Source organism: Caloenas nicobarica, chromosome 2, assembly GCF_036013445.1.
Source record: "Caloenas nicobarica isolate bCalNic1 chromosome 2, bCalNic1.hap1, whole genome shotgun sequence".
Lineage (NCBI taxonomy): Eukaryota > Metazoa > Chordata > Aves > Columbiformes > Columbidae > Caloenas > Caloenas nicobarica.
In genome coordinates this window covers 66,390,587-66,405,894 of record NC_088246.1, presented here as the reverse complement: position 1 = coordinate 66,405,894, position 15,308 = coordinate 66,390,587, and the positions used below count along the sequence as shown (strand labels likewise).

The 15,308-nt window shown below is 43.0% G+C and overlaps 1 protein-coding gene across 5 annotated transcripts in view; it reads right to left on the bottom strand.

Annotated features, from left to right (window-relative positions):
- The window catches only part of NFATC1 (nuclear factor of activated T cells 1), a 115,987-nt gene that overhangs the window by 85,699 nt on the left and 14,980 nt on the right, over positions 1 to 15,308 (bottom strand). For all 5 annotated transcript variants that reach the window (XM_065628664.1, XM_065628666.1, XM_065628668.1 and 2 more), the window contains exon 3: positions 10,738 to 10,897. In XM_065628664.1, the coding sequence (XP_065484736.1) occupies positions 10,738 to 10,897 (160 nt within the window). The remainder of the gene's footprint in view (positions 1 to 10,737; positions 10,898 to 15,308) is intronic.

Sequence of the window (15,308 nt, the reverse complement as noted above, 5' to 3'; positions counted from 1 at the left end):
TTCATGCACAGCTCAGCTTTGAGCAGATCTCCAGAAATGAAATGTGATCTCTCTTCTGACCCACTCCCTTGTAGCTATTTATCTATCTGCACAGCCACGACATGCTGAGGGCTTCCCGAATGCTAGCCACTGTCCTTTCACGGGCAGAGAGCCGAGGGGACATGTGGCTTATTAACGACAGTGAATATGGGCACCCCTGTCCTCCATAGAACATGCATGATATGCTGATATTGCTATTTTGATGCAGCCACAGGAATCAGCTACATATAGCAGACTTCGGTGACTGGTCTAAGTTACAGACTTAAATGACATGAAGAAAGGTACAGTTTGCCTAAAGACAGAGGAAAGTAATGGGAAGATTTTGGACCGTGATGAGAATCTTAGTGCTAGCATCATTATGCCTGACTTGCTATCAAGGCATCCAGTAAAAGCTTCGGAGACACAGGGGCTTCATGCCCATTGGATGTGGTCAGGCATAATGGTGGTGGAACAAAAAGAAGATGCAATCATCCTAAGGGATCCCAAAATCAAAGGGACCAAAGGCAGAAGCAGAGGAAAAGGAGGATCCGGTTAATAGCATTCACCTGAAAACCATCAGAAGAAAGCAGCAACACACAGGGAACCTGCAACCAATGCCCGAAGTGCACTGGATTTTCAAGAGGGACAACTTAATGGGTCTCCCGAAAAGCAGCAAAGAGGTCTTTAAGAAGAGAGTTCAGATTCTGCAACTTGCTCCCCTTTTTCCTGTTATTTTTGGGCAGCTGGCAGCCCCACATGCTCACCCGTGATACCCAATTTCTTGTAACACCCATGCAAGGCAGTGAAAGTATCTTAACCCAGGTTTTGCAACTGAACGTCAGCAACAATAAGTGACACAATTAATTGACAGTTAATCAATGTATGCTTGCTTGGTAGAAAACTAAAGCACATGTTCAACATTTAATCCCACTTTGTGAAAATTTAGGGATGTACTGAAAAATCTCCGTTGCACTTTGCTCAATCTCTTTTATATTTTTCCCCTACATTACATAGAACTGGACCAGAAAACTTTTTACACGAGCAGGATTGCAAGTGGCAAGGGAGAAGCTCCCTTTCTGGTAAGGACAATGGCTTTTTGCCAGGATTCACACTTGGCAGTAACACCACGTTATCAGTGCCTAAAAGAGCAAAACTCATTGAAGACGACTTTGGTGACTGTAACTGAAGTGCTGAGGAACTCCCAAAAACGTCCCCAGGCTGTGCCTGCAAGTGTTGTTTACTGCTATGAATAGGGCTGCATTTGAAACCTAGGCAGTAGCCTTTTAAATCCCAACGTACATAATGTCCGCATGCAAACCAAAAGCAGGAGTTCCTCTGCTTTATTAGGTACTGAAACATTAAAAACAGGTGTTTAAAAACTGTATTACAAATCTGTCTGCAACCTGTATTATTTTTACCATGTGTAAGTAAATTGATCACTAGCACGTTTCAACTGCTTCAGTAAAAATATGCAACTGCTGCTAAATTATTTCTCAAACATGTGGAAGGAGGAGAAAGTTTATTTGATTTCACTGTACTGACAGCACGCAACATATTTTACTTAAGTGCATGTATATAACAGATGCTGTAATGGATCATGTCCCTTTCATGGCATGTATCAAAGAAGATCTCAAGCTGTTCTTCACAAGGAAAGAAACGATAAACCCCTGCTCATAATGAAAGCTGCAACGTACTTCGAGAGAGCAACTGAGTAATCTGACACCATATTTTCCACTGATTCAGCCTGTTAGTTGGAACAATGACTGATTAAAATGGAAAATGTATATTCTAACCACATATACTGACATTCCAGATTACAAGGTATGTTATGGATGTGATTTTTTATTCTTCTTACACATAAAAATTAGAAAGTATAAAACAAGAAATTATTCCAATGGAGTTACATTGGTGTGAAAGCGATCTGACATACAAACTGGCCCCCAGTATACCTTCATACAAAATGCACACAACATAATTTTCATAACACATATGTTTTATGTAATTTGGAGCACTAAGAAGAATAAAAAGAAATTTCTTGCCCTGAGATATTACTTTTAGGAATAGAGGACAGATGTCTAGTTGCCAAAGCAGACTTGTAAAAAATTAATCGCCTGCCTCATGCAAGTTAGCAGTATTTGGCAGGTAGCTTAGCTCAGCTCATAATGAAGCATCTGGCTTTTGGTAAAGCTGCATTTTAATTTTAACCGTGTTTCATTTCAGCTTTTGGGCACCCGTCAACATGCAATAATCTGACAAGTCTGGAGCAGATTTGCCAATTGATAACTTTGGTGTAGGTCTTCTCAACTGCGGTTCACACCCAGACCACAGCCTCAGGTATCATCTAAACTTCCCTGTAAAGCCATTTTAAGTCCAGTCCTCGACATCTTACCCATCCACAGTCTTATTTTCTGAAAAATAGCTAAACTGACTAAGAGTCAGCAAACTCCTAAGCATGTGCTTCAATAAAGCAGGTTAAGCTTAATGACTTCAAAAGTGCCCTAATACTGCTTTGAATGTGGTTTGGGCTTTTTTTTGTAACGGAGGTCTGGTAATTTAAGGCAAGCAAAAGGTCTACCCATGTTGTAATTTTCCTTAGAAAAGTAGGTTCATATTTGTAGCACTCCGGGTAGCCTCTTTTGGCTAACCAGAAGTGTCAGCAGCTCCTTCTCAGACGCTGAGAGGGCAGAAGAAGAGCTGCTGAAGCTCAGAGAGGTCTGCAGAATCGCAGCCTTCTGATTCTGCGACTCTCCTCACTTCTAGGTGTTTCCCCGATGTATGCATTTTCAGTGAAAGGGTGCTTCCACCACAAATTTACTGGGAGAAAAAAAACACCACCAATTGTCCTTGTGAGAGAGCAATCGCTATGCAGACGCAGAGGCCATGTTTTTTTTAATTAACACCTCAGGCACTAAAATAATGTCCCCAAAAGACAAAGATCTATTAGAGTATGACTTAAGCAATTGCCAATTTTTGTTTTTACATTACAACCATTTTTTTAAGTTTTCAAATCTGCCAAAACCCTCAGGAATCTCACTGGCTGTTGTTTTACTCTTCTTGTTTCACTTAAGCTGAATTGTTTCTAATACTTTTTTTTTCAAAAAAAGAAATATGAGAACAGATCACACTATGGGTTCCTGAGCTTTAGCAGATCTTGACAGAGAGTACTAAGGAAGGAACTGGGAACATTTAGCTCTGTAAGCACATTTGCAGCAGCCTCACTAGCACTACCACAAATGCCTTTGCTGGGCTGCTGCGGCTTGTACAGGTATTTTCCTAGCACACTGCTGCAAAGAAACTGCCTATTTCAACTGCTGATTATATTATTTTTTTTTCCATCTTCACTGAACTACACTCACCAACAGATACTCCCCAGGTCCACAGACACATTTGCACTTTATTTAGTTATGGAGAAAAATTAGGAAAGCGGGATTTTTCTTATCTTGCTTAGAACCTGACCACTTGTGGAAAAGGGGAATGGCAACTTCTAAATAGAAAATTCGAAAACATAGCAAGAGACACAGAATCTGCAATTTTCAACAGGAGTGATGCAATATTAAGAAGGGGGCAAAAGGGATGGAAAGGACAAAAAAAGCATAGCACTCAAACCATCAAGGATGAGTCCTGATTACTCCCTGGAGTGCAGTGATATATGTTTTTGAGGTCTACTTCCGAAATAATGATGAAGCGCCCTTTTCTGACAATGTGCAGAAAAAGCTCTGCCCAAACTGCAAACAATTCTCCTACTGAAAGGATACAGCATGAGACCTGTGAACAAAGTAAATGACGAATAAGAGAAGAAAAGACTACTATGTTTATGTTCTGTCTTTCTTGGTCTTGCAGAGACTTCCATGACATAGTTTCTAGACACTTAGAATGCGTGTGCTGCTGGTCACCAAAACCAGCCCCACAAGGGAAGCAGAAAGGATGGCTCTGTGAGCAGTGGTGGGGATAAAGATGACTCCTTTGCTTCTTTCCTAGGTCTAACCTAGAAGGTCTTTGCCTTATCAGCCACCACCAGAGGACAGCCAGAAGATATCCCACACACTGGGAGTAATGCCACCAACTTGTTGCAAAGGACAAGGTAACTGGGAGAGGCCAAGGAAGAGGAAAGCCAGGAGCTGGTATCATCATCCTCTTTCCCAAGCGAATGGAGACAGCAACAGCAGAGGAGTAGGAACGCTTTCCATCCCTTCCTCCCTCAAGGCCACTAACTTCTGCTTTGTGGGCGGGCAGCGAGTCCAAACTGAAGGCAAACCTAGGATGTTGGGCTAAATCCTTTGGGCTGGAAAGCCAGGTTGAATATCTCAGCATCCTAACAGCTGGAATACGTATTGTGGTGTCCGTCAGGCCAAGCGTGGGTGAGATCTCATTTTTAAAGCAGAGCAGAGTGCATTCCCCAAGTGCTGGCTGGTAGAAACTTCGTTTTTCATTTGGAAGGGGCTGTTACACCAAAGAACAGAGGCCTGACCCCAGGACTGCTCATAAATCAGAGCTGAAGGTGCATTTTCAGGGTCATAAAATCTTCACCAGCTGACAGCAGCACACTTTCCAGAGCAGCTCTCTTCTGGACTTGGTCATTCTCAGGAAGGCCATAGGCTACCTATACGGCTATGCTTGTGGAGCTACCCTGTGGGACCAGCTTCATGGGAAATATCAAAAAATATAAACTCCCCACTTTACAAAATACAGTCTTCTAATGATGAAAAAACATGATAAAAAGCTTTGAATGGGCATTCTTATATTCATTGGATTTATAAAAGCAACAGCAGCCTTAGAACATCTGCCAAATCATTCTGCTTTTCAGTTTTGATTATCTGTCTGCCAGTTTGAGGCTAGCTTTAACCATACAGATCCAAGAAGTGGGAAAGTCATTCAGCTTAGATTTATTCTTAAGTAGTACTGGCTGTCTAAAACAAGGCTATAAAAATGTAGGCTCCCTGTCTGGTTTGTCGTATGGTTGCATGGCTTTGTGCTATTAATTGCAACCTGGCTAACAGGTGCTTGTCGATGTCTTTATATCCCCACCATACAAAAGGATTATATTTCCATCTGGATAAAAGGGTGATGCTGTCTTCTAAAACAAAGTTAAGAGCAGCACAGAGAGGAAGCCCACTGTGGCATGACAAGCTGAATCACTGCTTACTAACACAAATATGCCCGCTTCTCTGCTTTGATAGACCCAGAGAGGGAAGGGGAAAGAGGCTAACACATTTTTTCCCACATTCACACCTCTTGGTAAGCTGTCAGATGGCCATGAGTTAGACTCACCAGGGACTGTTTTCCTTTCAATTCCCTTGACTGACCCAGCAACGATGGCAGCCCTGCTGCTTAAAACAAACTCAGAGCACTGGGGTACCCCTACCAAGAAAAGTGCTTATGCACACACTGGAGGTACATGAGAAGTCCCATACTGTGTACTTAAAAATTAACCATGGGCTCACTCTTTCTGTGCAGCATCAGAGGACTGCTGCGAAGGACTTGCCCCACTCTGTCTGGAAAAGCCTTCATCTCGGAATTCTTATCTCTTCATCTCCTTCCTGTCACCGACAATGAACACCTCTTTCCAGTCTTTTCCTTCACCTCATTTCTCTCTTCTTCCCATCTTGCCTTCCATGTAACTGCACAACCCTTTACCTCACGCTGTTAGCTGCTTGTGAAGCCAGGTGCATGAAAAGTGCTATATGAGACGGTGATGTTAAAACGTAAAGCCCCAACCTGAATGCATTTGCAGCTAGCTGGACTGACCGCTGTCCCTGAAGTTACAGTGGTTCGATTGACAAGGCTTTCTATTCCTTGAGGGGTTTGCAAAAGGTATTCACAGCTCTTGAGTCCAGAAGATGAAAGGACTCTGACAGATACCTGTGGTGGCCAGCACCTGGAACTGGACTACTTGAGCTCATTATCCGAAAGCAACAAAACAAACGGATCCATGGGAAACAAACGATAACACGCTCCATGCATTACTGTGGTGCACAAATAGCTCAGAGGCATGTCGGTGCCTAATTATGGTGATGTGGAGATGTACAAAAATACAGAGACACCAATTGCTCTAGAGAAGAGTTTTGACACTTGTTAGTCATAAGGGGATTTTAAAGTCCCAACATATGCCTCAAGGCCTTTGAAAATCTGACTCAAAGTATCTACTTGAGATCTTATCAAGAAATGACCCAAGCCAACTCTTGTGAGCAAGACTCCTGGCACAAACAACATTTTGACTATGTAAATCAGCAGACGAATCATTGTGTTTTGCCTGTAAAATGAGGGGGTTCAGACTATTTGTCTGTTCACAGGCTCAGACCAAATTCTGTATTGGAGTGCACAAGCCGTACGCAACCTCTACCATCACACTGCAAAGTGATACAGTGAAAAGCAAGGCAGCATTCACTATATCTTCAATATTATCTTATTTTTCCAAAAGGAAAAAAAACTTCTGGCTAGTACTGATTATCTAGATAAAAATGGAAAAATCCCACAACTTATTTTCTTCCCTTTTTCTAACCAATTTATCTCCCTCACGTCAAGAGTGATCTTGAAAAAAATTCTTGGCATATTTTGTGTCAAAAAACCGAATAATAATAATGACTTTTAAAAGTGCTTACTACACTGTTCCGTGCATTTGAATATTTTCTTTCACCCTTTAGTCCAGTCTTTTATGGGAGTAAATCATACCCTTTAATTAAACATTCTTGAGTATTTGGATTTTATCTCACAGATACACCGCACCCTGCTTGTAAAAATTCCATCTCAGGCAGCTAAAGTACTTGACTTATTCCAAAGATGAGTTATTAATTAGAATATCTATAGACTGTATATTTATAATCTGGTGCCATCCCTCCCCAGAGATCCTAAACTTTTATCTGCCAGATTGCTTACCTGCAGCTGAAACAGAGCCATCGCTGGCTGGAATGTAACCCCCACCTTGTGCAACTCCTCACCGCCACTTTTAAAATTAAGAAAGGGAGGTATGTCCAAGTGGAGGGCATATTTAAGACATTCTGGATGTAAACCCCTTGAAGTAAATTCACCTCACTTAAAATATGGCTGTAGCTGTCTAACTCCGTGGGTTTCCTGAAGTCCCCATTCACTTCATCTTGCTCCACTCAGGGAAATCCTCTCCCTAGTCACGAACTCCTAGAAAAACAGAGGTGCCAGCAGGATGCTAAAAGGCGTGATTCTCCTCCCCAAAGTGGTCCCGGGCTTCACCCACAACTGGCACGACATGCAGCTTCCTAACACCTGACGCCAGCTGGGGTACCGGCCCCATTCTGACTCAGAGAGGGGAGCACCCTGGTCTGAAATCACCAAAGGCAACGACAACTCAGAAAACGCTTCCCTGAGCCAAGGGGCAAAAGCCAGTGCCAGCTGTGAGCTCACCAACACCACTCCCCAGCACCGCCCGCCTGCCAATCTTCTGCAGCATTTTTAGCTCACTAGGTGCGCCGGCTTATCCCGCTCTCAAAACGTTTAGCAATTGAGAACAGCGATAGCTTGGGGCTCCCACGGCAGCCACACACCCAAACAGGCAAAGGCAAAACACAAGAGAGAGGAGTATTGTGTTACCAGGCTCATTAGCCCTTACGGGCAACCTGAAGACCTCAAAACCATATCATTCCTAGGCAGAAAAGGGAAGGTGCAGCCATCCCACAGAAGGAAATCCACAGGAAATCCTGCTGGCACGGCATATGGCTGGGAGACAGCCCACAGGAGTCTCCAGTGAGCAAGCCCCACGCAGATGATGGAGGATAAGAAACAAGTGGCGCCTTCCAGCACCAGGTTGGGGCAAGACTGCTGCGGGCGGCTGCCAGCACCTGCCAGGCAGGCCCCTCGGCAGCCCCAAGCTCAGTACTGCCTGCCCTTTTGCTCAGGTTTTGGAGAGGAGAGTATCTTATACACCGGCAGGCGCTGAGTATGCTGCTGTGCAAAGCTCTTCAGCGTAACAGGTGGCCCTCCTCAGCTCCAGAGAAAAGTCACCATCCTGGAGGAGCCACCAGAGCCAAAGAAAAAATTGGTCTCCGACCCTGGACTTCATGTCACACCCACAAGAGACTCCATCCCATCTACACCACCACTCTCCTCGTCCAGCACACTTGCCTTGGAAACTTTGATTGTTGGACCCTTCCACCTCTTACACAAAGAGATAGAGCATCTGCAAGGGAGCTAACATTGCCTGGAAAAAAATGATAAACACACTCCAGCTGCAGAAAAAGCAACCTCCTGACAATTCTGCTGGGGAACTGTGCCATGAGCAGTGGATGCTTTTTGGATTTACTCCTCCTCTGCCTTAGCATGCCCTACACATATGTGGAAGTATTAGTGTGAGAAAACCTCCTGGTTTGGGATGCAGGATGCTAGTGAAAGGAGGTTTGAAATGGAGAAGGGAGGAAGAAACTTCTTCTGCATTCTCCTCTTGAAGATGAAGGGGAAGAGCTTTAACAAATGCAGAATTTAATCAAGCTCCCCCAAAACAGCAACATGAGAAAGACCTGACTGCCCACAGGGGACAAAAAAATAATGCAAAAGGGCAGTGCAAGGCCCCAGAGCCACTTTATGATGCGTTTCACCGAGTCAACACAACCAAAAACACTGGGAAAAAATAGAGGAAAAAGCTTGATCCAAAATTTCACAAATGAAGGCATTCAGACATTGTTTGAGTTTACACCTGACTGTGAACATTGAAGATTGGGTCCCTTCTGTGTAACGTAGTGGACTGAATCAAACCTGACCAAAACACCTACAATATCTGGAAATACATTCATTCAGAGATGCATTTTACAGCTTTTATCCGTCGCCAGTTTATCAGAAGTTATCCCCTAGATTTCCTCCTCCTTTCGTTTACTTATAAGTACCTTTTTTTTTAAAGTACTTATTTATTTGTAAGTACTATTTCTCTTTTAAAAGTATTTCTAAGTACTTTCTCTTTTGGAAGTACTTCTCATCCATCAATTCAACTCTGGATTCAGTCTGAAGCTTTAAAGTATTTCCTTAAACAGATAACTCTAGCTGGGATGGCAATGTCAGCATGGAGAAGCTCTTCCTGGCCCTCTTTATGTTTCAGTTCTTTTTGGAGAAAAGGATGTTCAGGTTGTAATAAAAGAACTGAAAAATACATTAATCTTTATCAAACCGGTAGAGCAAATTGACAGAGCTCGGACTGGCTGCTTCCTCCCCTCTCCTTTCATGCCCTTCCACAGTTTCCTCTCCTCTTTCTGACACTTGTTTTGTTTGGAAGCAGCACGCTCATTCCCCACAGACTGGGACAGGGGATGAGAGGGGAAATGTCTGGACGCATTTAGTCCAATTAAATGTTGGCATCACATTCAGTCTTTCCAAAAAGCACGTAGAAAACTTTAAACACCAGGCTGGCTGCTGTGAATTGATGCCTCCCCATTTACATTTTCTTGCATCAAGCCACAGAGTAGGTATTAATCGTCATCAGGTGTGCCTGCCGCAAACCCCTCTTTAATATAATTCGAAAATGTTCTGCTAAAACCTTTTGTCTTTCAGCAGATGACTCCCATAATCCCATGTCACTGATGAGTTCTGGCAGAGCTCAAGAGTGAACTGTGTTTGCTGCTGACAACTCCGCTCACTTTCCTTTTTCAGCTGCCACAGTAACACACAAAATCCATAGTGGCCTTCCCTGCCTGATGTTATCTCAAACTCGCATGTTCCTTCAAACAATGTGTTTGCTAACAGGGCTTTACATCAAATCAACGTGCACCAGCCCCGCACATATGGTCTGTACCTCATCTGGAGCCACCCAGCCTTTCGACAAGCCACTGCTCTCACGGGCAGAGCTGTGGCACAAACCCGGCAGCGTGAGCCTACCTCCCACAGACAGTGCCTGACACCTGTGGGTCCCACGGCATTTGGGCAGGGATACAACCTGCACTCGGGGTCACAGTCCTGACAGAAGGCACTGTGATTTTAACTTCTGGGTGAGCGAAAAAGCAGCTGAGGAGGGACAGGCACAGTTGGCTCTCTCCTGTGGCTTTTTCTTTTTTTTTTGTTTTAAACAACTAAATCCTGTTCTTCCCACTCCCAAGAAAAGTCCTTTAAAAATGAATGAGACTAGTCCTACAAATGAATTAAGGGTCAGTTTACAGTGTTATTAAATTAAATACTTTATATGCAGTAACTGAAGAGTTCAGTAGAATTCATGAAACTAGATTCAGAACTCAGACGCCTTCCAGAGCAGATGGAGGGTTTTAGGGAACTAAACAGAAGAAACTCCAAAAGCCTCACTCTGCTCAGCAGTCACCACAACATCCAAACCAGTGACATGCTTCCACACTACTGCTACAGCTCTGCCCTCCAACGTGTTCACAGCTCTGATTAATCCATCCACAAGCTAAGGACTAAGTGTACCGGGGCACGTCCCTAGCTGATTTGAGTATAAACTGCGTGTCTGGAATTTGACTGCGCAGATCGGTCCATGGTGACCACTTGCCAGCAGAACAGTTACCGAGCTGTATACAGACAGAGCAGCAATCTGCTTGCGCCATATTCACATTGCTAAGAGCAAGTGGATGCTCTTGCCTTGTTTTTAAAAAAGGCTTGGTCCATCCCTTTTAAAATGCACCGTAAGACACACTCGTGCACAGAAACCTTTGAGGACAGGAAAAATCTCCTATCACTTTTTGATTTTGGAGAAGAAAGGGTGCTGACCACAGAGCGCCAAGATAAACAACCTGTGCCACTCATTACACGTTTTGGTACCTGCACAATAGGATGGCCCCCCGCAGATGCCTTCACAGCCCCTCGACTGCCTTCTGTCTCGTAATGAGCTCGGTGGTGGGATTTCGGCTGCACTTCAATCCGCAGTTCATAAGGTCCTGAGTGAGATGGCAGCTGCCAATCAAGGGCAGGCAGGGATGGGCTATAATGGAAAGGAAAACGTATTAAAAATTAACATCAAGTACACTATCGTAAACCACAAATATCCAGCACTATTACTTTAGAGACCATGTTTCGCAGTTCATCCTTCACCATCTTACATTTAAAATTTCATCAATATGGATAATACCATGACATAAGTAATTTAGAAGGTAATGGCTATTTTATGAAGATTTATCAGTTGAGCACATCTGATGGTCCAGATGCTATCCATTTGTAAACAAAATGGAAAAACGTTATGACACAGCTTACAAATATCTTAATGTATTGATTACTAAACCAAAAGGAGAAAGGTAGAGAGAAAGATGCAGAGGAATTTAAGGAAGAGGATTTCTCCTGTGAAAGTGAACTCCAAACCAACTCTGGAGGAGTTCTGCATTTAATTAATCTAATGGATTTCAACAAATCTGCTCAGTTTGCAGAGGGTGGAAAGAAGAAAGAAAAAAACATTTCCCAGCTTCCTTCCCAAGATAAAACACATCAGAGAGTCTCAAAGCGAAGCCAATCTCTTTCTCGTTCATGCACTGCAAGGGAGCAAGCTCTGAAGTCAGAACTTGCTGACAAATCCTACTAATGATGACACACAAGCCTGAAGGAAAATCCAGCTCCCTCTTCCAGCCCTCTACTGACTCTGCAATTAACTACAATATTAAGGACTCGTTACCACCACACAAGCAAGCAGTCCCGACAGCAAGCGACGGTGGGGAAGTGTCATTCTTAGAAACCCATTTCCAATGTAAAACCACACTTGAAAACAGTAAGGAGAGCTCAACTGTAAGAAATGCCAAGTTGATGCTTTGGGATGAAAAAAAAAAAACCACCCCAAAACACAAGAAAACAAGAAAAAGAAAGAAACAAGCACTGTTGAAACATTGTTAAGCCTGAGAGAAATGTATTGATCTTAAAAACAAAGCAAAAAGCTTCATGATGAAAACACTAATTTTACATGTAGCATATATTCTCTCCTTTGGTAAACTCTCCTCACCAGATGTCCTTCAAAAGCCTTTACAAGTAGTTAATGGCACAGCTGCAACACACTACTCTGTCCTCTTACACCAAACTTTATTATCTCTCCCATAAGCCCGGAGAAGGTGACCAGCAAGCAGAAGACCACGGTCCTCAACCCCTATGTTGTTGCCACAGGCTGGGACTACCTGCCATGGCAAGAGGGCTCATCCTGCCACAGGGTGCAGACGAGGAAGCTGAAGGGCTAATTATCTCAAGCCCCCACCTGCAAGGAGGCTGCCCGCTGGGGATTTACCAGTTCCCGGCCTGGCTGCTATAGCCTGGTGCAAGGACAGTCCGAGCAGCATGAATCACGGCTGAAATGTGCTGGCTGGGAGGGAAAGGATGCAAAAGAGCTTCCACGCTGGATGTGTGTATTACAAGCACATATTCAGCTGGAGACTGAGTACTCCATCTTACCATCCCAGTGATCCACACAGGCAATTCACCATTATATATCACCACTATTCTTTGCCTAGCACATTAGGTACTCATACTTCAGTCTGAAAAAGTCTCAAAAAAAAAAAAAAAACAGAAGTTCTGGATAAACGATATTTGACTAATGATAAATGACAAAAAGAGGAGCAAAACAGATGTGTCTCTTCTGGTGATGATGAGCACACATTTTTAAGCAGATGTTTCTGGTTTTAAGTAGATTCTCGCTTGATGGATTTTTTTTTTTTGAGGACACAACATCTATGAGATTAGAAATTTTTATCACTTAATTAAAAAGGACAACTCTGGCCAACAGCACGTAGCCCTCAAGTGAAGAGGGATTTTTTTTAAGATCCATGGAAGTAAGTAATAGTTCTATAACTAATTATGACTTATTAAAAAAAAAATCCACAAAAACCCCTTTCAAATCAGCAGCTGAAAACATCAGTATAATTAATTTGTAAAATTCATGTTCTCAAACAAAGCCTTAAAACAAAAATACAGCTTGCTGTTAGCCTACAATCTATCACCAAAATTCCAAAATACCACCTGCCCAATTATAAATGGATAATTAATGGCAGTTTTCCTGATAAAGGAAGCAGAGTGATGCATTTAACAGTGTCACGGGCTGGGGCTGTCAGAGCTATTTCCTATGCTAGGTTATCTTCATCATGCACTTCATCATTTCCTGTGGCTAAACATGGTTAAAGGAAAAAGTCACCAAGCAAATGGTGTAGTGGTAAAATCTAATCTGGTTGCTGCAAATAAACCTTATCAAATTGAAAAGGCCCAAACCACCTTCATCTAGCCAGCATTATGTGGAGAGGAGAAGAGCCCCTCCTGGGGGGTCAAGAAGAGAAATAAAAGGTCTTCACACAGTCTTCCACCAACTGAAAACTTGTCCCATTCCTTTCTACGCCATAATAAATCGAACTGTAGTCCTCCTAAATGCCATAATGAGGGATGGTTGTTTCAAGGCAGGTTCACAAAACCTGGCATTAGGCTGTAGAAAACTCGCCCAATGTAACTCTGTCCTATATAAATCAGATTACAAAACAGATGAATAGTGATTTATTTTGCATACACCAGATACAAAATATGATTAAATCAAAAACAGATTATCCAGTCTGGCTGACTTCTGCCTTTAGCAGAAAGATTTATCAAGTTACAAAAAAAAAAAAAAAAAAACAAAAACGAAAAGATACCAAGGAGCACGCTGGAATATAGACAGGGAAGAAACAAAGCCAAAAACTCCTATTAACTTTGCAAAGGTGTTTAAGCCCCATTTTCACATGACCGCTGTGCATTTGGGAATTAAATTACCATTACACTTTCAAAGCTGCTAGATGTCCAAGACCGCTTGAAAAAAAAAAAAAGATTCGCAAACTTTTTTGTCCTTAACTAGGCTGCTGTGCCAAAGATGTCAGAACAACTGCCGGTGTCACACGGGGACTGACCCTGCTCCTTGGCCAAGCACCACAGCAAGGAGTCATCTACCCCAGATAGCTGTCCGACGGCGGCACGAGCCCCTCTCTGGAAAAGTGTGTGTCAGCGCCCAAAGTCAAGCAAGTGACTTGGAAGGAGCGTGGCTGAGACGGGGTGCCCTGCACTGAGCTTATTTTTTCTAACAGGGGGTGTTCCTTTAGAAACAAAAACAAAGCAGAGAAACTACAGGGCTGCTGAAACTTTTACCAGGCTGATAGCTTGCCCCTGCTCCAACTGTGCACCAAATGAAAATATAGTTACGATTTATTATTTATTGCTGGTGTCTCACACGGGCAGATGCATGTTAAATATCCTTGTGTGGATTTTGGGACAGTATGAAAACAACAATGATGCCTACGTGTCCACCACCTTGATTGTGGTCAGAAAAATATATCTGCTTTACATTTCACCTATGAGTCAAGGTGGCTAGATTTTTCTTTTTTTAATTTTTTAATTTCCTGTCTGACAATTGAGCAATCTGGCTGTGAGCTGTTAAAATAGATGCTGCATCCCAAGTAGCTGCTCCACGGAGTACATGCAGTGCACTGGAATTCCTCACGCTTAAGTCTGAAAATGCAAGTTGTCGTCATACTGCCAGATAATACTTAACACTACCATTCTGAAATTTCATTCAGAGATCCATTTGCACAGGAAATTTTGTATTTGTTGGCTTAGAGAAAGACCAAGAAACTATTACTGCGTGAACAGAGATAACAAGTGGCTGGCATCGCATCTCTGCTCCTTCTGAATATAGAATCACACTGTGCTAAAATGAGCTGGTGAAAGAAGGGCAATAATAAGGTGTTCACAGGGACATTTGAATGAACTGAAAAACAGTCAGGAGAAAGCGTGGGGAGGATCAAATCAAACAAACAAAGAAAAATCAGTTTACTGAGACAGGCTTCCAAGCAGTCCTCAGCCTTATGGTACAGCAACCTAACATAACCAAAAGCCACCGCTACGTGGTGGCAAACCGAACTTGTCAAAGCACCAAAAAATTCCCATCCAGCATGAACACAGCAGGAGAGAGAAAAAGGTTAGAGGCATCATGGGCTCTTCCCTGTCCACTCACCGCACCCCCCCAATTAACACTAACAAGTCCCAGGAGACGGTCACGGACACATGGCCCAAGTCTCCATTTCACCGGGTCTTGCCCAGACAGCTCTGCCTTTGCTTTGTCTGAGGAACTTCCTCTTGCTCACCATAAACACACAGGTTTGCCACGAACACACAGGTCAGCAAATCCAGTGCTGCTGCACCAGTGACTACCTCATCTTAAGATAGCTGGTGCCCTTTTCTACCTTCAGAAAACCCCAATTTCTTGAGAAACTCAACTTCTCCCAAGTAAGGTTGTCCTCTATCTCATGATCTGGACCAAAATATCCATTAAGGAAAAAAAAAAAGCAAAAAAAAAAAAACAAAAACAAAAACAAAAAAACCCAACACAACAAGAGCATCTGAAAGGTCCA